The following is a 20106-nucleotide window of genomic DNA, read 5'->3' as shown; positions in this document are numbered from 1 at the left end:
GGGGTTATGAACAATTCTTCAGAGAGATTTAAACTTTAAATTAAAGACTGAACCAAAGCAAAACACAAACATCAGAACGCCAGTGACAAAATATTTGAATGTGTTATTTGAAGAACACATTATTTCACTATATACAACATCCAGCGTTGATTGTGATTGTGTGATTAATTCTGCAGCCCTGTAAACATATATATTATAAATAAATAAGTTAAAAGATTTAAATTCCATTTTGTTATGTGTTGGTTGGTTGGTTGGTTGGTTGGTTGCTTGTGAAGGAAAAGAAAGAAGAATTAAAGAGAAAGGGACGGAAGGAAGGAAGGAAGGAAGGAAGGAAGGAAGGAAGGAAGGAAGGAAGGAAGGAAGGAAGGAAGGAAGGAAGCTAAAAGAAATTTAAGGGATATGGAAGAAAGAAAGAAAGAAAGAAAGAAAGAAAGAAAGAAAGAAAGAAAGAAAGAAAGAAAGAAAGAAAGTCAAATGAAGAAAGGAACGTGAAGGAAAGCAAGAATTTAAGGGAAGGAAGGAAGGAAGGAAGGAAGGAAGGAAGGAAGGAAGGAAGGAAGGAAGGAAGGAAGAACTGAATAAGAAAACTGATTCCAATTTGTTTATGTACACTGTGCAAACAAGAACACAATCTATTTATTTACTAATAAACAAATGTACTGTTTGCACTCCAAACTAATCTTCAGTACTGTACATGAGATGGTACAGAATAAACTGACAATTGTTTTTTCATTGACACAGAGCAAGTGCTTGTGATTAACGTTGCCCACTGCTTTGTGTCCAAACGTCTAAACACATTGTGATGGTGCACTGCTTTACCACACACTTCAACACAACTCAACACTCCCACCATGGCAGTGCCAGGCATGTCCTGTTGTGTAACACACAGCTGGAACCTTTTAGCTAAAAAGGCTGCAGAGGACACGACATGTTCAGTCTGATTTTGCTCCTGAACCAACCAAGAAGAGCAGATCCAAAACAACAGCTGAACACGGGGCTTCTTAAAATCCAAAAACTTTGATCTCTTTAGAAATCCCACAAATATTGGACAAAGTCAGGTCAAGGAAAACAGAAGATAACTGACGTAAGCTGGGACCATGAGTTTATCAACAACTGCATTTTCGTCATCTTTCCTCAGTCGGGTAAACCCCAGAGCTTACAGCGTTTTGAAATCTGTTACATTTCAAGAAGCGGAATGAATAAAGACAGGAGGAAGAGGAAGAGTACATCACGTACTGTAGCACTTGAGTATTGAGTAACAGTAGCCTACATGCAGATTCTCCAAAGCAAATACATGGTTAAACTGGAAAATACATCAGTGGGCAAAGCATCTCTGAAAACACACTGACCAGTTTACCAGAGATGATCAAATTATAACCAAATGTACAGTCAAGACAGTTTTTCCTGGACAGAACCGGGCAGAGTTTTCCATTGCAGGTGTCTATTTGCAGCCAGCAAAATGAATTTGAAATTGGAAATAATATTGTACATCTGGAGTTACACCTGAAAGAGCTGGAAAGAGTACTATTCAAAATGTTTTAAAAAAAAAAACAGTAAAAATGCACAGTGGAATTCTTTTCTTTGTATATTCCAGCTTATGATATTGGGATCATAGCACAGGTGAGCCATGATACGGCACACCTGGAGCAAAGAGGGTTGAGGGCCTTGCTCAAGAGCCCAAAAGTGTCAGCTTGGACATGCTGGTGTTTAAACCTTCCAATCAACAACCCAAAGCCTTAACAAACTGAGCCAACAGCAGTAAGTGACAAACAGTGCTAGTAATTGTATGCTTCTAATTGTTAGAATTAATAAAAAAATAAAAAATAAAAAAACACAAAAGAGAACTATAACAGTCTTACAGTATAACATATGTCTCATTTTGTCTTCAGAGTCGATGTGAACGGTGGTTTTTGTCCCGAAAATAAACTGCAGCACTCGGCTGGGTGTTGAAGTACAGATAAGCAGACGCACAAGATAACGGCGGGATAGCGTGAGTCGTGTGTGCACCTTCTCAGAACTCAGTGAAGATGAAACAGAAATTCCTTTTAAGAGTCAAGATAAAAAAGTCACTCAAAGTGCTGGCTCGACTGTCCGGCAGTCTCGCAAAGAAAAAACACGGCAGTCAGTTGGACTTGTTTGAGAATGCCACCTGGTAACTGAAAGACACCGATCGACTACACCCAGGAGGCCGTCTGGAGGTTAAGAATCTGTTACTTGTCATTCGCGTCCATGCATCATGCATATGCTTTTAGCAATAGGGACTTTGATGTGGAAGCAGCATTACAGCCAAACCATAAAGCTAAGCAGCTGAGGGTTAAAGGTCTTGCTCGAGGGCCACACAATGGAATTTACAAGACAGGAGTCCAGTTGTTTCCCACTTATATGACACTTACAGACATCTTTTTTAAGAAAAAAAAAAGTCAAATATCTTTTTTAAAAAAAGTTAAATATTTTTCACTCATCACATGTTCAACAAAAAAGTTACATCATCAAATTTTCTAAATATTATTATTTCCTAAAACAAGAAAAAATATGTTAAACTTTACATTTATTTTAACAAGCATATAGAGGTCTGAAAGTAAATTATTCATTTTAAAAGTAAATTTGCGTAAATAATTTGGATTTATGTAATGTACTCTGGCATGGGACTAGCTAGGCATTTTTTTGGGAGGATATTTGCTAATTCTATACGCAGTGGTTTTACTTCCAACCATGTTATTTATTTAGAAGAAACCTTAGCTGTGTCTTAAATGACATACTATACATTATACACTTCTACTATGTACAGTACTGTACTCTGACAATTGATTTGAATATTAAAACAGAACACTTGCTTCTAAAAAGTGCGATATGGGACACTTGATAAAATATTTAAAAAAAAAATCAAATACATTAAAAAAAATTAAGCTATCATATCCTACTCTAGTTTACACAGTTATTTACACTTTATCTTATTTCATCTCATCTCATTTTTCTCGTATTCTATTTCAATTTATTTTATTGTATGGTATCACTGTTTTTATTTCATTTTATTTTATTTTTCATTTTTAAAAAACGAGAATCAAGTTTAGAATTGATGATAATTTTTTAGTCGTAAAAAGCATTTAACTGCATTTAAAAACTGGAATTTGAGATTTATATTTATTCAAAAAGCTTGATTTTGATATTATCTGACAATGGTGAATACACATGAGCCTCTGAAAATCCATTTCAAAAGTAATAGGTGGTAAAAAGAAGTAATTTTAGATAAAATAAGCAAAATAACTCATATAGAAGAACACTTCAAAAGCATCCCTGTTTGATTATAATATAAAAAATGTCTTCCTTATTCAACTTAGGAACAGCTTTACAAGCTTCTGGAAACAAATTTGCTGTGGAAAAAGTGAAAGTCTTCAACCTCCTGCTTGTAAATGTTTAATCACCCCAAACACAAAATCTGAGAAAAAAATCTGAAGACCTCTAAAATTTTAAAGCGCCATTAAAAAAAAAAAAGGAGTGAATGTTTTGGCTAACTGTCACAGTTAAAGTAATAAATGGGCAATTTACGCAGTCACACTGCAGAGTACAGCATACAGTATAGCAGTTTCCCTCAGGTTTAATTTGGCACATTCACATCATCGAAAAGTCAACAATCTCTACTGCGGATCAATTATGCCCTATTCCAGGGCTTCTCGATTCACTGTTCTCAGCACATTCTTGCAATTCCATTGCTCGAGCACCAGCAGCAAGGCTTGAAATCCAGACTTCCTTGAGAAAAGCGCTCGACCCTCCTCTCCACCTACCTCCATCTTTAGACACCGGGTTCCAGGTTCCTGTTTAACTCAAGGCCTCTTCAATTGTTCAGGGCTTCAACTCTTCTTAGAGGAGCTCAGCACCTGATTCCAATCAAGTGAGATTATTTTAAAAAACACCTTTTAGCATAACACCAGCCAGAAGAAAAGGATATTAATGCAGCACCAATAGGCTGCTTTATCGTTTTACTTGGTATCTCAATGAACTGCATCAGATTGGTGGATATGGCGCTAAACACAGGAACAATGGATATACAGGGTGGAAATATACTCTGAAGTGGTACAACAGTTCATCAGTTCAGAGCCGCCACCCCACGTCCATGCATGTTTTTGCTTCATGGCTGAAAACCTGGATGTCCCATTTGGGCCAGTTTATTGGTTTCAGCACAAATGATTGGAAATGATTTCAAACTGGAGCTCTTACTCTTGAAATAGAGCAAAACGTCAGAGAAAACAGTTCTATGTTGTTTTCATAACATACTGCCTTTCCATACTGATATTCTCTAGGTAGTTTAATTACATAACATTGTACAAGCAAGTGTGCCATTTCAAAGCTGCAGGTAATCACGGCTGTGATGATTTTCAGCACAACAGCATGATTGTGTTTATGCAACAAGAGATTAATATCACGTTTCAAACTCAACTGACATTTCAAAAATAATAAGGCCAAAAAGAATGTTTATTTTTCTCAGACAATGAAAATAGATCCCTGTTGTGTTAATTGGGTTAGCATGCCAATGCACATACTGACTGACAGCCGTTAATAAGTGTAGTGCCGTTTTCAAGGTACAATTACAAACAAATGGAGTGATAAAAACACGTCCCATATGACTTGTGCACTTAAATAACCGAAGAAGCTCAAAAATCACAGCTTTGCTTACATAGCAGAAGAAAGGTGGAGCTACTAGGCATTGATGCTGGATATGAAAAAAATTTCATGACACTGTGGTGGATTAGACAAGACTTCTCACGACTGTCTTTTATATTAACCCATGTTATGTGATTTATTTTTTAAACATTTTTTTTTAATTTCAACGTATTCTGCTAAAGCTATTGGGCTACTTTAGATGTGTAAAACATCATTTGCTATCCAATGGGAAACATTTTATTCTTCCCGTAATAGTTTCCTTTAAGATGCTATCACCCTTCTAAAATTAATACATGAAACACTAGCGTACATAGTGTAAGTGTATAGTATATAGTAAGTCCTTTGGGATGCAGCTACTGTACAGTGAAATGAAATGTATCAGTGCTATGATACTAAACAGCAGGAATCTTAGAACGCTGATCATCCAAACCAATGTATTGTATGATATTACCATCATTTTCCTACATGCCACTTAAACTGTACTTAACATTTTGGTGAAAGAAAACTATTTTAAAATGTAATACAATGGCCTATGCCTCATATCACCTTTAAACACTTTGGTGTGGTCGGGGCAAATAAGACTTATTTGAAAAATGTCAGTTGTCAGTTCTAACACATCCAAAAAGAAGCACAAAATTTGACTCTTGTTATCAGTGCTGTTTTTGTCACTTCTAGAGTTGAACAGAGCTACATGTAAGATAAACTCTGCATTCCCGCATGCAAGACAAAGTGCTTCGTGTTCACCACAGTGCATCCGGCTGCATGCTCAATGGTGTTCAACTGCTGCAAAAAACTCACTTGGACGGGTAGCGTGAACGATCTTATTCAGTGTGAAACTTTCAAACGACGACATGAACATAAAATTGTAGTTATGAAAACCAGTGTTTATCGATTGATTTCAAGGACTATAATTAGATTCTGTGTGAAACCAATTACAGCATTTTTTTTTTTTTTTTAGATTATTAAAGTCAAACATTGCTAAATAAAGGGGACAATTTGATGCAAGTCAAAATCCCAGCAGACTCGTCACTGTTTTTACTGGCAGAAGGGATTACAGCAATTACAGCTCAGACAGCAAAATGCATCCAGCCTTGTAAGCCTTATAAGAGTATAAAAGGCTTTGTTGAATAAGAATGAGAACAAGAACATGCTGTTTCGATTAAAGTGTTGGATTTGAAGTGAAAAGGTCCAAATTCATTAACATTAATACACTAAGATATGGCAGTTTTTAAAGGAACTACTGAAGCAAATGTTGGGAGATTTCTTTTGTCTTCAATCAACCCTATTTTTCTCTTCCATTCATTTGCTGTGTGCTTTAAGCAATCACTTAAATATTCTGCTAGACTTCTGTGGTTTGAATCTCTTTAAGTGGAACCATCTGTAGGAGCCACTATGGCAACTTTTATCAAGGGCCCCATAATTTCCAATAATAAAAGGCTGATATTTAACAGCATGGTGGTGGTGGTGGATCACTACGTTATGACCTCCAGGTGGTTGCATGTCTGTTCTGTTTTTAAAAACAAAACAAAAAACCCACTATGATGGTATGAAGCCATTTGTGTGCTACGGTAATAGATTTACAAATTATGCACCTATATTAAAGGTAAGATACTATATAACCATAGGGAAAGTGTCCTTCAAAACAACTTACTGCTGTCCCACAGCCTCAGGGTCCTGACTTCACTTTTGGGTTTTGCACGTTCTCCTCGTATATTTTTCCTTCAGGTTCTCCAGGTTTCCTCACACTGTCTAAAAACACGTAGGGTTTCTACACTACATTACCCCTAGATGAAAATGTGCATGTGAAATGGTAAAACACATTAATACAACCTATCAGCACACATATAACACACTACTTTCACTGCCCCAGTACAACTATAACTAAAATTTAACATTCAAAATGGAATCATTGGGATATACCCAAAATATTTTTTCTCGTTCTTTTTCCCCCAATGGTATTAAAGTACAAGTTTCCATAAAAAGAACATCGCTGTTACTCGATTCATGCTGTGAAATCAAATCAAATTATTAATCTATAATGTTTGTGATGTCATCTTGATATGAGTATGGATGAAAGTTAATGACATTTTGTGTATCTGTTCTTAAAAAAAAAAAAATCATTTAGTAAATTTAAACCTTTTTTTTGCCAGAGATTAGTTTTTCAATGGATTCATGCTTTTATTTATTGATTTATATCCGTAATTAAGTCCAAAGGGTTAAAAAAAATGGCACCCCAAAGGACACCCAAAGTTGTTTACTCTGAGGTAACAATTAAGACACACAAACCATCTCACCTAGGCATCTTTCACCTTTATATTCAGGTTAAGAAACACTTTCGTTACTTCGAAATGAAGACGCAACAGAACACCCAAAACGACCAGGTTTTGTTTTTCTTCATTTATCATCTCTATGTTTAGCCAATTCCACACGGAAGCCATATTGTTTTAAGGTCTCGCGCTGCCCTCTGGCGGCCATTTTAGTTTATTAGGCACTTTAGCGTCGTTTTGTAAATCACCTGAGATTCATTCCTTATCTGATTTCTTTTCGTCTTTCAGTAAGTTTAAAATGTCATAAAACTAAAAAAATATATAAAAATACAGTGATAAAAGTCATTACGAATTCATAAACAACGATCCGGAAGAATACTAAGTACTTATTTCAAATTAGAGCAATGTAAACAGTTCTGGTACCTGAACTGAACTAAATGTAGCATTTAGCTTAAGTTTGAAGTAATTTGCAACATGTGCTTAATAATTTGTAATGTATGCATGCAGTATAACGACTTTTTAAAACTTTTAAAGTCTGTTTGTTACTCCTTAAAGGCTTAAAGGCAGCAACAAATCTTTAAACCCTTTAACTACAACTATATCACACATACACATCTCTTCCTTTAGCTTGTATAGCTAGTGAGGTCTGAAATTTCAAAGAAATGACCACCTGCATTACTGAAGACATTTCCATAACTTCAATTGACTTGTCAGACATAACCAGCTCGTCGTCCATTTCTGATAAAGTCTGTGTGCACTGGGGTAGGACCTGGCTGTTTTATTTCTTCTTATTATTTTTATTTATTAACTTATTTTTGTCTGAATAAGTATCACCAGCCATATGTTCAGTCTGCATTCATATGTTTGCTTTTTATCCAGGATGTGAGCTTAGTTCCAGCCAAACCGCAGCTGTATTTGAGGCAGAAGATGATCTTTTGGAGAACCAGTTCTTCATAAAAACAGTAAGATCACTCATGTGTTCATAAGCGACTGATGTTCTACCTTGGATTGAACCAAAATCAGATTTCGATTGAAGACTAGATGTCTAGAATGTGTCTTGCAAAGCAATTTTTTTATTGTATTTTCTCCTCCATAGCATTAATTTGGAATGTCTTAAAATAAAAGTGGATAAGTGGACCCAATCAATACTGTGTGAAAATCCAATCTACTCTTTCCCTCCCCATTAAAAACTCGCATACTATTATTAGTTGTGCCAAATCTGAGATGGCCCAGTTCCAGCCCACCCGTACCACTTCCATTCGGCCCGCATATGGCCATGGAACAATGGCAATGAACTCATCCAAAACTGGCTCCCAGAACACAGCAACAACTCGACCTTGATGACATCTTTGCTCAAAACATGATATGAACCAGAGCATCACTTTTAGCCAAAAATTGCAATCCTTTGCTAGAAGTACATATGGGTCGATGCATCTGGCCTAGTTTCTAAATTAAAAACCTTAAAAGTAGATACGCACAAGTCTCTTCATTGCATTAACTTCCATTTAAATCCCTAAACTCAACTGTCTGATATTTGGGTAGTTGTTTTACTCATGGTAAATTTGCTACTGCATGTTTTGTACATATTTGTATGCTTATACTGTATGTGTGTGTGTGTGTGTATATATATATATGTATATATATATATGTATATATGTTTATTATTACAGGTAGATTCAGGAGAATCACACAGACAGCATAATAATCACTTCTTAATTTGGGATAACTTGCTGTCTCAGCTTGTTTGTTGGTTGCTATTTTTTCAGGTGCACTGGATTAAAATGTGCTTCTTATTTAAAGGCAAAGTGCAGCAAATGTAGCCTCCTTAAGTTTCAGACAGTTAAAGATTGTTGATTAGAATTTAAATCCACTTTCTCCTGCTGCTGGTACAGATATGCCTGAGTGCACAGGCAAGTGATGAGCTGCATGTTGTTGCTGTATCTGACGGAGTTGGCGAGTCCAAGCCTGTTCCGATTGTGACCCTACGTCATTGTATGCCCATGGTGAGTCGATCACAATCTAAACTAATTTCTAGGTTAGTACATTTAAGCAGCATTCACTTGATCACACTTTTTATCTGGTGTTTCAGGTTAGCTTTCCTGCCTTGGAGCTCATGCCGCCTGTTACCTTCAATTTATGTTCAGGCACAGGGCCGGTGTTCATTTCTGCACAACACATTACACGTGAGCACTGTGTATCTAGTGTACTTAGCTTGTGTATGGTTTGAATAAATAATTATTTGTTCCATTCCTGTCTCTTCAGTTAATCCGACTGAAAACACAGAAGAAGAAGAAGAAGAAGAAGAAGAAGAGGAGGAGGAGAAGGATAGAGGAGAAAGCTTCTTGATTGACGATTTGACAGACTGAACTATCAATCAAATGTGTGGATAAATTTCACCATTTTTTAAGATCAAAATGTACAGCTCGGCTGCGTGGGTTCAGTACAGTATGTGTACTTAAATGAACGTGTATGATGTTTGTGATTCAGAATCAAAGAAATGTGTAAAGGAAAACAGATCCAAAGTCTTGCAGTATACAGTATTTAGGCAGCAGGTCGTGATGTTATTTGTCTGTCCTTTTTTTTTTTTTTTTAAAGAACTAATCAGATACAGACGATGAACCCATGGTCAAGTGCTTGTTTCCTGAAATGAATGAATGCTATGCAAATTAGAAAAGAGCAAAGATGATTGCTGTATTGAATTCACTGATGCATCTTAATATATGAATAGAAGTCGGTATGATCATCTGTCTGACCCTGAATAATAATGGTTTGTATTGTTAATGTGATAAGTGTGGTGTTTCTTTTGTTCTTGTTTTTTTGTGTGTGTGTGTGTTTTTGTTTTTGTTTTGTTTTTGAAGAAGAAGAAAATGCAATGAAATGTCCCTTTTTTTATCACTGATGTATATCAGATGTTGTGTAACATAATAAAATATTAAGAAGTGAAGTTACTATTTTAAAAAGGCCTGCACATTAAGTACAGTATTTTTATAGTGAGGTATTTTCAACCATGTACAAAGACCTTTGTGGGAAATGGGGTAAATATGTATGTGAACCAATACTAGATTTCAATAAGCTTTAACACTGGATGCGTCCTAAATCTCTTTCTATACACTTTATTCATCCATACATGACGTGCTGCACTACTGTATACACCCATATACTGTATACTGTACAATGCGGTTGCCGAGAAACTGCTACCATAGCAACTACTAGTAAACATACGTAGGCCAAATTGGTTCACGAGACGCGTCTGCAATACCGCGAGAAAGAAAAACAATCTTTTTTTACACTAAATAGGTTAAACGATATTTCACATAGTAATGGTTTCCTGTCTTTCTGCGCTCCGGGACGACCCCGCGGCTACACTCAACACCGGGGAGAAACTTTTGGCAGATTTTCACCGTGACTCGCATCCTGATAAAGTCTGCCTCGTGGGCAGGGGTGAGTGACGCAACCAAGCGCGCGAGGCAGCATTTACCTCAGGAGCTACTGTACAAATGTACTAGGGTCTTAAATACCCCAAATTTTTTACATTCATTTATTTAAATTCCGTCCATTTACACTTAGGTTTAACAACTAACAGATTGGAAGCTGATATTCCTATATTATGAACATTAAATCATGTAAATCATCAGATTTTATTTCACCATGAAGTTACTGTGTTAATACCATAGCTAAAATGCTAAGATTGGGATTTGGCATGTTTCATTTCTCTAAAGATGGTAACCTCAGGATGGTCTTCCATAAAAAAAGAAATAAAAAAAAGAGATAATAATGAATGACAATTATCCCAATTCAGATATTGTAAAGAGAATCAGTATGAATGACACGACCAGATGTAAAATGCTCTTCTACACCAACTGATGTAGAAAAAACGTTTCATTTCTTTAAAGATCGTAACCTCAGGATGGTCTTCCATAAAAGAAGAAGAAGAAAAAAGAGATAATAAAGAATATGAAAGAAATAATTTGTCAGTTTCTGGAAGGGGAAGCAAACCTGTTTGGTTCATCATTATAAACTGGTCGAATAGGTTGTCGTGCAGATACGTTTCCAGTATATATGTCATCGATAGACCTCAGAACTCTAAAAATGCTTTGGGATTGAAATCTGTTTATCCTTTCTGCATGTACACACGCATTTTAAAGTGGAGAATCCCAATTATCCCAATTCAGATATTGTCAGTATGGATGACATGACCAGATGTACAGTAAACTGCTCTTCTACACCAACTGACCTGTTAATGGTCTGAAAACCTGAACCAGATGAACAGAGAATCATGATGCATGTGCACCTCTAATGCACTAATCTTAACCTTTGTGTCGTCATGTTCTTCATCTTCAGAATATGTGGGTGAGAATGGTCAGCCCATAATGAATCCTCTCATCCAGAAGATCAAACAGCAAATTGCCACTGACCCTACCCTTATCCCGGAGTACCCACCTCCACTCGGAATGCCAGAATTCACCAGCAGGGCGGCACAGCTTGCTTTAGGGAAGGATAGCCGTGCCATTGTGGAGAACAGGGTGAAGTCTGTTTCTGTTTGTATGAGACAACATCTGGTGTAGACATTGTGATTTCAGTGATAATTTCTTTTCACACTGTAGATGATTCCAGTAAAATCTTGTTTGGATTCTGTTACAGACTTTTGTGTTCTTCCATGTCAGATTAAATGATTAAGATCCTCTAAAATAGCTTTTGCTGATGTCATTAATCAGAGTGATTTGGGCTGGTGTAGAAAACACGCTCACATAAAAAGAAACTTGATTCAAACTGCGCTTAGTGTAACAAGTGTAATTCAAAATTTTAATTCTGTACATTAGCTTGTTTCATTTGCATTCACCACTTGTAGCTGTCCTGTGAGTTTCCTGTATTCCTGTGCCTACTTTCTGTTGGTGGCTTTTAGACAAGCGTAATAAGAGCAGACACATTCTATCAAACTTTCCAGTACTTGAATGTGTTTAGTCTTAATGGCACTAAATCATCAGCATGTCATGTTATGCAAAGCTCAATTTATTAATGAAATTTTTTACAACGTTTGTGTCTGACACACTGACATCCTACCGCTGCGGACTGTCTATATGAGATATGACTCTGTTTGTTGAAGTTGCTTGTTAAAATCCCTGAGCTTTTTATTCGTCGCTGATGACTTGCCAGCTGAATACACTGATAACACCAATGACGATATCTACACGCTGTAAAATGTTTAGAGGAGGGATGAGAATGCCTAGAAGCCTTTGATTCGGTGTTGGTTTAATCTGTAAACCAAAGCCCAGTGTTTCTTATATGTAAATAAATCATTTTGTCGCACCGTCATTTGTCACTGCCCAGGCGGCAATAGAACAACATGTTTTAATTACGCAAATGGTGACAACGATGACGGGCACGGCTACAGAGAGATAGTTTGACCTTCATATAATTTCTCTCTGAATTGTTTTATGCGATAAATCACCTTTATTTAGTTATTTGTTTGTTTGTTTGTTTGTTTGCAGCCCAGCAACATACCCCTGATACTCAGAAAGCTTCAGTTGAACTTTTAGTGCTTTTTGCTGGAACTATTTGAAAAAAAATAAAACTAATAATAAGAATAAGAATAATAAGAATAATAAATCAACATGGATGGTATTTGAATGTTTCAGATCTATGTGATGACACATGCTCAAACTGCTGCCCTTTAAACATGCTACAATTGAAAGCAGACAAATATTGAGTAGGAGGGTAGTCATTAAAAAAATAATAAAATAAAATTCACTGGTACCAAAGGCTGGATCTCAAAAGGCAAGCCATCACAGATAAATAATATGAAGATTATACACCAGATAGGGACGTTATTGCACTAGAAAGGAAAGGTGAGGCTCAATAGAAATGATTGACAGAAATGATTTTTTTTTTTTGCACATGTGCCAGAGTGAAAAAAGGAAACCTTTCTCTGCATTACTTCAATGCTGTGTTATTTCTCAGTGGAAAAATCAACAGGAGAAGAACGCTTTTTTTGTAAAAAAATAAAATAAAATAAAACTACAGTTTCATGTAATGTAAAAACCAGGAGTTTTGCATCCTCAGGTTATAGTATGGAGGCATCTTAACAATATCTGCACAAGTGTCTGCTTCTTGCTTCTTGATATTGCTTCACTCTCTGCAGGTTTTAGGTGTTCAGACAGTGGGCAGCTCTGGAGCGGTGCGTCTGGGAGCGGATTTACTGAAGCACTGCTACTGCATCAGCTCTTCCCAGGCCAGCAACGTTCTCCTGTCTTCTCCAAGTGATGGTGTGTATAACAATGAGCACTGGGTTAAAAAGTTCAGCTCTGCAGTGTAAAGACACCAGCAGAACTGGAGCTGGAAATCTAGCACCTTTCACCTTCTCACTGTGTGAGAGTAAAAGTAACATGAATTCTCCCAATAATTATAGCGGTAAAAATAAAGTCTTTAAATAAAAGACTCATTTGAGGTTTAACCCAAAATATTTCATTTAAATATAGGGTGGCCTTGTTCTTGTTCATAAGACAAATACCAAGTAAAAAAACAAAAGCAAAGAATCTTATGAAAAGCTGAAGATAATCCTGCAGCACAATATCTTGTTACTGTACATACTGATTTTTTTTAAATCTCGAAATATTATTTTCTCTGGTCTGCAAGGTACTGTGCTAGACATCGGTTATAGATTAGTGCATTAGAGGTGCACACGCACAGTGACAGTGTCAGTTTGGTCAATTCACTTTGATTTGTTCACAGAGTCCTTACCTGGTATCTTCGAGGCAGCAGGCATCGGGGCAGTGAAGCGCTACCGCTACTGGGATGCCGAGAATCGTAAAGTCTGTGTAGAGGAAATGGTCGAGGACCTGGAAAAAGCTCCAGAACAAAGCGTGGTGGTCCTGTCTGCCTCAGGACACAGTCCCACCGGAGCCGATCTCTCGCAGGACGAATGGAAACGTGTGACTGAAATCCTAGTGGTAAAGTACTGCTTTGTTTCTGTTTAGTATCAAACTTAGTCACAATTTTGAGCATGTGAATGAAATATATTGGAAATCTGGAATATTCTATATTCCATTTTTATATGCATTTTTATATGATGCAATCCTGCACAATAAATACTTCAATCAATAATAACCTCAAAGCCATTTAGTGTATTAGTATGTACTAGTAGTCAAGAACACCTCCAATAATTATCCTGATTTGTTATATAACCCGAATACAAATAAAAATAATTAAGCTAGACGATTTAATGCAGTGCATTTTTCACGGTAATTACAATAATTAGCTAAGATGAATTCTGATAAACAGAGAAGCCATGAGTCTGTGGAAAACTCCATGAACTGAGAATGCACTCAGCGAGTCTTTGACATGTTATTGTTTTAATCATGAATGTTGTTTCGGGTTAATCTTTATTCATTTGCTCTCTTTTTTTCCACCTTTCTCAGAAACGTCAGCTTCTGCCCTTCTTCTTGCTGCCAGCTCAGGGTTTGCACAGCAGGGATATTGATCAAGACGCCTGGCCTCTGAGATATTGTGTATCTTTGGGGATGGAAGTGTTGTGTGCTCAGTCTTTCTCCCACAACTTCAGCCTGTATGGTAGGAGGAAATGTAGAATTTTATCAGCACAATTTTGTAAAATAAAGAAATAGTATTGCCCAGTAGATACAGATGACTTTTTTCTCTAAATGCCACAAGTATCATTTAGACAATGGACACAATAACATGTGAAAAGATTACGTAACCAAAATAAAAATAACACAAGATTTGAGTTGAGCTGAAGTATTCAGACGCCAGATATAACAATCCACAGGAACAGTTCCATCAGATCTGCTTTTATGTTACTTTTGAGAGTAAAGAACAAAACACAATCTACTAGGTTTTAGACTTAAGTCAGTAATTCTTGTTGTTATGAATTTCTACCTCCAAAATCAATTGATTGAGGTCTATTACATAATAAGTCCAAGGAAAGAACATGAACTATTGTTGAAGTAACTTTACTTTTTATACTGCACCAATTCAATGAATCAAGTTCATTCCATGTGTTTGTTTTGCCTCAAAAACTATAGCTTTGGACATTTAAAAGGCTAATTAATCCACATGATGAAGCACATTACCTTCTGTGTACATGTTTGTATTCTGTTTCTTCACTTTACCCAGGCAGCCAGATGTAATATTGTGTAACTACACATTACTCCATCGAGAGCCTGCCAGTGTTTGGAAAAAAATATTGAATGTTTTTTTGTGAAATCTTTTGTCAGTTCAAACATTTCATTCTACATTCACAGGAGAGAGAGTGGCTCAATTTCTGTGTGTTCTGAAGGAAAACACAGATCTTGTGGCCGTCCAAACCCAGGCAGAGAAGATCGTCCAAACGCTGTGGGCCCGCCCACCGGCGGAAGGTGCCAGAGTGGTGACAACGGTGCTCAGTAATCCTGCACATATGGTGGAATGGTAATTCTGTTCAAATTCTTTTCACAGTCCATCATTTCTGATTGCACCTTGGAAACTTTATTTATAGCTTGGAGAAAAACAGAATTATAGCTATAAAAAAAAAAAAACTAATTTGGACGCTCATATTCTTTCATGGATTTTCTCCTAGTGACATGTTTCTTGTGTAAAATCCACGAGCCATGTGCGCCGTTCTCTGACATTTGACATAACTCAGGAAACTATGGAATATCATATTCAAGGTTAATATTCGACACTTAGAATATTCTGACACTATAAATTAATTATTGCTCATATAAAGTTCAGTTTTATTTGTATAGCCCTTTTAACAATGAACATTGTCACAATTCAGCTTTACAGGAATACATAAATTATATGTTGTAAATGGAAATGTATCCCTAAAGAGTAAGTCAGAGGTGTCAGTGGTGAGGAAACCTCCTTTAGATGGGTGACACTAGAGAGTGTGATTATAAATCTGTGTACTATATGGTCCAAAAGTGCAGTTAAATAACCAGGAGATTAATTCTAGATAACATGAAGTTTGTCTTGCTGACATTATCAACTGTTCACTGATGGATGCTTGCAAAGACGTTCAAAACTGTTCATGGCAACTGCAGTCCAAAGGCATCTCCATCCAAAGCCATCCCATGTAACTCCTGGGGCTTTAATCCTTTAATCTTTGTTTAGTTTAATTTTTTTTCTTGTCCTAAGTGGCTTGATGTCGAATGTGTCTGCTTAAAAAATTACAACTGAGATGCCTGTAGTCAAGAAAAATCTGGCAACCATTATGACACAAACTATATGCAGTTAACATCAATAACCTGACTGAGTCATGCAAAGTACAAGGAACTTACCCCATGTAAATATTACTAATTTAGGTCCAAAAAAGGAAATACACCAAATAAGTCTTGACTCCGAATTCAGCCCTTATCAGGTCTTCTGTGGAAAGGCTTGATTTATTATTAAGCGAATGCTTTAAATAGCTTTTCTGTCAGGCAGGAAGGGCTAAAAGGCACAGTGGAGAGATGCATGAGGACGAAAGAGCGTCTCCGAGACAAGCTGAGACTGTTAGGAAACCCAGGCACATGGGAGCACTTGATGAAGTCGGGAGGACTCTACTGTTGTATTGGACTCTCTGGTGAGCGATGTGTGTGTTAACAAATCAATTCAGTATAGCAACTAAATTCTAGCAGTTTGAAAAGCTGTGTGACTACAATCACAGATTCATTAATGGAAAATCAAGACAGAGATCGAATTTATTTATTTATTTATTTATTTATTTATTGGCTGTAGGGGAGTCATCAAACATTACGTTCTGTTCTGTACCCACACTAAGAAAGGGTGGAAAGATTTTCTCTCTGGATGTAAATTGCTTTGCAAAGACTAAAGAGTTCTGGAAAAGATCCTATTGTTCATTTCTAAGCTGTCACAAGTCTCAGAGCTACCGGTTGTCTTGGTTTATGTTAAAAAACAAAAGTTTACAAATGATTATGCTAATCTGAGAAAGCTAGCGAGTCAACAGTGAAAATGTAGCCTGTATTACACTTCCTATCAGGTTGTCTGATGGTTGCGTCAAGACAAAATCTTGAGCCATGTATGTTTTTGCCTCAGCCAGAGTTTGAACCCAGAAGAAACGTCTCATTGATGATTAACAATAGCACAGTCATGTCTGTCAAAAGTGTTGAAATCTGTTAGTTATTCCTGACATTTACTGTAGACTTTTAAGCTTGTAAAAAGCTTCAATTCTGTATCTTCGGCATCTCTGGGTGAATAATTTATGGTAATTTGACCAAAGTGAGCTAGTCACACAATCTGAGACAGCTTTAAATTGTAACTGGAGAATTTTTGAAGTCTGTGCTCTTTTCAGATTGTTAGTTGGTTGTCCTTTTAAAAACTTTCCCTATCTAATGAGAGGTTGAGTGTGTGCGGAATCTGATGTTTAAAGAATTTAAATGCACGGGAATGTGAAATGTCATTTGGCTGGCAATCTCCGTCTTGATCTTTCGCTAATGAATGAGCATAAATGCAAATGCAGGAATGATGTCTATTGTACATGGTGGAAAAATTGTGTTCCTCAGACATTAATAGCAAAGTGTGAGGTGGAAAAAAAAAAGAACAGTATAATATTTAGGACTCGTGCCTGGAAAAAAGGGAGCTTAATTTTGCCAAACAATTCTGAACAAGTGCTTTATATCAGTGACTCATCCAGTGAGATGTGATTTTGAAAGGAAAGGTTGAACAGAAGGTTAATAAATGGTTGCCTGTTTCTAAGCATTTAATTCATTTTTCCCCATTAGTTCAGCAGGTGGACTTTCTGGTGAAGAAGAGACACGTGTATTTGCTCCCGGGAGGCTGCTTCAACGTAAGTGCCATCAACAGCGCTAACCTCGACTACGTGGCAGAATCTCTTCATTTGACTTTGACCGCTCAGCTCTGACTTACACAGTGTAGATAGTTATATCTGAAATGCATGTCTGGTTAATCATATAGTGATGTCTTTTTAGAAAAATAGGCCGTAAGGTTTTGCATAAAACAGAACTCAGAGTACAGTATAGCTGAAGTTGTAGTGAAGGTGACATATAGCTGAAAGGAACATCTGCAAAACTTACACATTACTCATCACTTACTGTAAACTATAACAGCTATCAGCATCAGTTCCCTTACCAGACTAATTTTTTTCTCTTTCTTGTTGCTAATATGACAAAAAAAAAACACAAGTTGTCACATTACTGAGAAACAAGTAAGTGCAATATCCTGAAGATTCTCATTTCTATGGTGGAAAACTTTGTACCTGACCGTTACAATGTGCCGACACTGAAGACAATAAATGTTATATAAACATCTTGTCTCAACGATTATGGATTTTTTTCTTAAATAGCAAAATTAAATCAAGCACATGATATAATCCAGTGTGTCTATAAATATCCTTCTTAAGATTATTATAATTAACATTTTCAATTAAATCCAGTCACTCAGTCATTCATGTCACACTGCAACACAGTCCTTACAGAAATAATAACAGTAATACATTATGTTTTTATTGCTTGATGTGATGCTGATGCTCGATGTGTTTTAAAATAATGAAATGCCAGCTTTACAGCTGTTTCATAATTGAATACAAGCCATCTTGGAATAAAGTCAACAACCCATTGCAGCGTGTAAAAGAAAATGTGAAGTGTTCATCAGGGTTTAAGTATGGAGAATTGTAAGATTTCATGTAGCAGGTCTTTTATTCAACCCTAAGGCATTTCTCTGCTGTAGTGCCGTCATAGATAACCATCACAAGACCTAATTTATTCATTTGCACCAATGATCTTAACTTGTTAAAAAGAAAATTTTTATGTCATTTTTATTAGAGTTGCCTGTGGGAACTCATAACGATAACCACAGGTTAAAATATGCATGTAAAGACATTTCCATTCATCCCACTTGGTAATGTAGTTACTGCTTATATTGCACAAAAGGTGTAATGATTCTGTTTCCTAACATTTCAGAGGTGATCTGTAAACTCATTGATCTTGGTATTATGTCTCTGACATCTCTATTTTATGTAAACATAAATATATATTTTACCCAAATGACAGGAAAGTTTTAATTTTTTCGATATTCTAACCTAACCTTGATGTCTGCCTGCAAATACAGTATCATGTTTGGACAGTTTTTTTTTTTATTTACCTGTCCACTTTAGCCTCAGATTCCTGTTCATGGCTGATGGTAGTGATCCCAATATTTATATGTATATATTGTTGAAGTGCATTTAATGCAAATTGTGCAAATGTCTGGTTGTCGCATAGTGGGTCCAGGCTCTAGGTGTTCTAGGTTACAAGGTTGTGAGCCAAAATAGCCCTTAGGAAGAATCTCCTTCTCATTCTAACTGTGTTCTCCTTGAAGGTTCAGAAACATCTCCCTGAAAGCAACAGAGAATTGAGAGAGTTCCTTGTTGGGATGGCTGAGTTCTCTCACTATCTTCCTGGCCTTGGTACAGCAAAGCTTGCTGTAGATAGACTCCAGGTCTAATCATACCACCTTCTGGAGAGGTTGTCTGTCGTGTTTGGTACTGTTCCCAAATCAGGCTGTGAAGCTTCCTAACAGGATGTTCTCAATAATGCAGGTGTATAAAGTCTTTAGTACTGTACCTGCAAGGGCAGTTTAAAGCTCAAACATTTTCCATAAAGACTTGCTTTGCCAAGGTTGGACTAGATGAACTAGAAGTGGTGTGCACAGAACCTGAGCTATTCACCACTAAACAACGTTTGGGATGAGTTGGAAGGTTGACTTCCCAGCTTTTTTGCCTGCCATCACTAATGATCTGGTGAGTTAGCAAATCCCCAAAGACTCGTGCCAGAATCTAGTTTAGATGCTTTCCCAGAAGACTGAAGGTTAAAACAACAGCAAAAGGAGACTAAATGTGTAATGTAATGGGATGTTCATCAAGTATATATGGGTGTATTAATGTTCCTGACATTCAATCACTGCTTTAAACTAAACTGCACTTCATATATTCAAAAAATTGCATTGATTCATTATGACATCAATTTGCAAGAGGATAAACATGTCACATACCTTATGAGTCACTTAATGCTCACTGTGTTTCAGCTGCAACAAAGTCCAATTTCCACATATTACATGAAGGCGACAGCACATCAGAAGTGCTATACAGGGACCTGCCTACGTGCTACTTGTACTCTCCGCACAGACTGAACCATCATCTTTTCCTGATAACAAGGCCACAAATCAACCACATTATTGCGCAAATGACTTG

The 20106-nt window shown here is 36.7% G+C and overlaps 2 protein-coding genes across 5 annotated transcripts; both read left to right on the top strand.

Annotated features, from left to right (window-relative positions):
- The first annotated feature begins 6888 nt into the window (after positions 1–6888).
- npm2a (nucleophosmin/nucleoplasmin, 2a) lies at positions 6889–9524 on the top strand. Of its 4 annotated transcripts, none has more exons than XM_047800416.1 (6): positions 6889–6923; positions 7554–7688; positions 7806–7888; positions 8819–8929; positions 9016–9109; positions 9189–9524. In XM_047800416.1, exons 2-6 carry the CDS (start codon positions 7589–7591, stop codon positions 9290–9292), a joined length of 492 nt encoding a protein of 163 aa, XP_047656372.1. In that variant the 5' UTR covers positions 6889–6923; positions 7554–7588; the 3' UTR covers positions 9293–9524. The 4 variants fall into 4 exon arrangements, with proteins under 4 accessions (XP_047656372.1, XP_047656370.1, XP_047656369.1 ...); XM_047800414.1 differs by having other exon boundaries at positions 6892–7040; XM_047800413.1 differs by lacking the exon at positions 6889–6923 and adding an exon at positions 7060–7213.
- A 563-nt stretch (positions 9525–10087) lies between these two features.
- On the top strand, positions 10088–18185 carry got1l1 (glutamic-oxaloacetic transaminase 1 like 1). Its single transcript, XM_047800412.1, has 8 exons — positions 10088–10367; positions 11268–11449; positions 13066–13189; positions 13656–13873; positions 14342–14492; positions 15182–15347; positions 16340–16482; positions 17642–18185. Exons 1-8 carry the CDS (start codon positions 10247–10249, stop codon positions 17779–17781), a joined length of 1245 nt encoding a protein of 414 aa, XP_047656368.1. The 5' UTR covers positions 10088–10246; the 3' UTR covers positions 17782–18185.
- Positions 18186–20106: the final 1921 nt, after the last annotated feature.

The sequence above is a fragment of the Tachysurus fulvidraco genome, chromosome 14 (assembly GCF_022655615.1).
Source record: "Tachysurus fulvidraco isolate hzauxx_2018 chromosome 14, HZAU_PFXX_2.0, whole genome shotgun sequence".
NCBI classification, from domain to species: Eukaryota; Metazoa; Chordata; class Actinopteri; order Siluriformes; family Bagridae; genus Tachysurus; species Tachysurus fulvidraco.
This window is presented reverse-complemented; position numbering and strand designations above follow the sequence as displayed.

Excerpts from the sequence above, each read along its gene's own strand:
- npm2a (XM_047800416.1), top strand. The coding sequence starts at position 7,589 with ATGACCACCTGCATTACTGAAGACATTTCCATAACTTCAATTGACTTG. Across the intron at positions 7,689-7,805 it reads TAAAGTCTGTGTGCACTGGG|GATGTGAGCTTAGTTCCAGC; the intron begins GTAGGACCTGGC and ends CTTTTTATCCAG. Across the intron at positions 8,930-9,015 it reads TACGTCATTGTATGCCCATG|GTTAGCTTTCCTGCCTTGGA; the intron begins GTGAGTCGATCA and ends CTGGTGTTTCAG.
- got1l1 (XM_047800412.1), top strand. The coding sequence starts at position 10,247 with ATGGTTTCCTGTCTTTCTGCGCTCCGGGACGACCCCGCGGCTACACTC. Across the intron at positions 13,874-14,341 it reads GTGTGACTGAAATCCTAGTG|AAACGTCAGCTTCTGCCCTT; the intron begins GTAAAGTACTGC and ends CACCTTTCTCAG. Across the intron at positions 15,348-16,339 it reads CCTGCACATATGGTGGAATG|GCAGGAAGGGCTAAAAGGCA; the intron begins GTAATTCTGTTC and ends CTTTTCTGTCAG.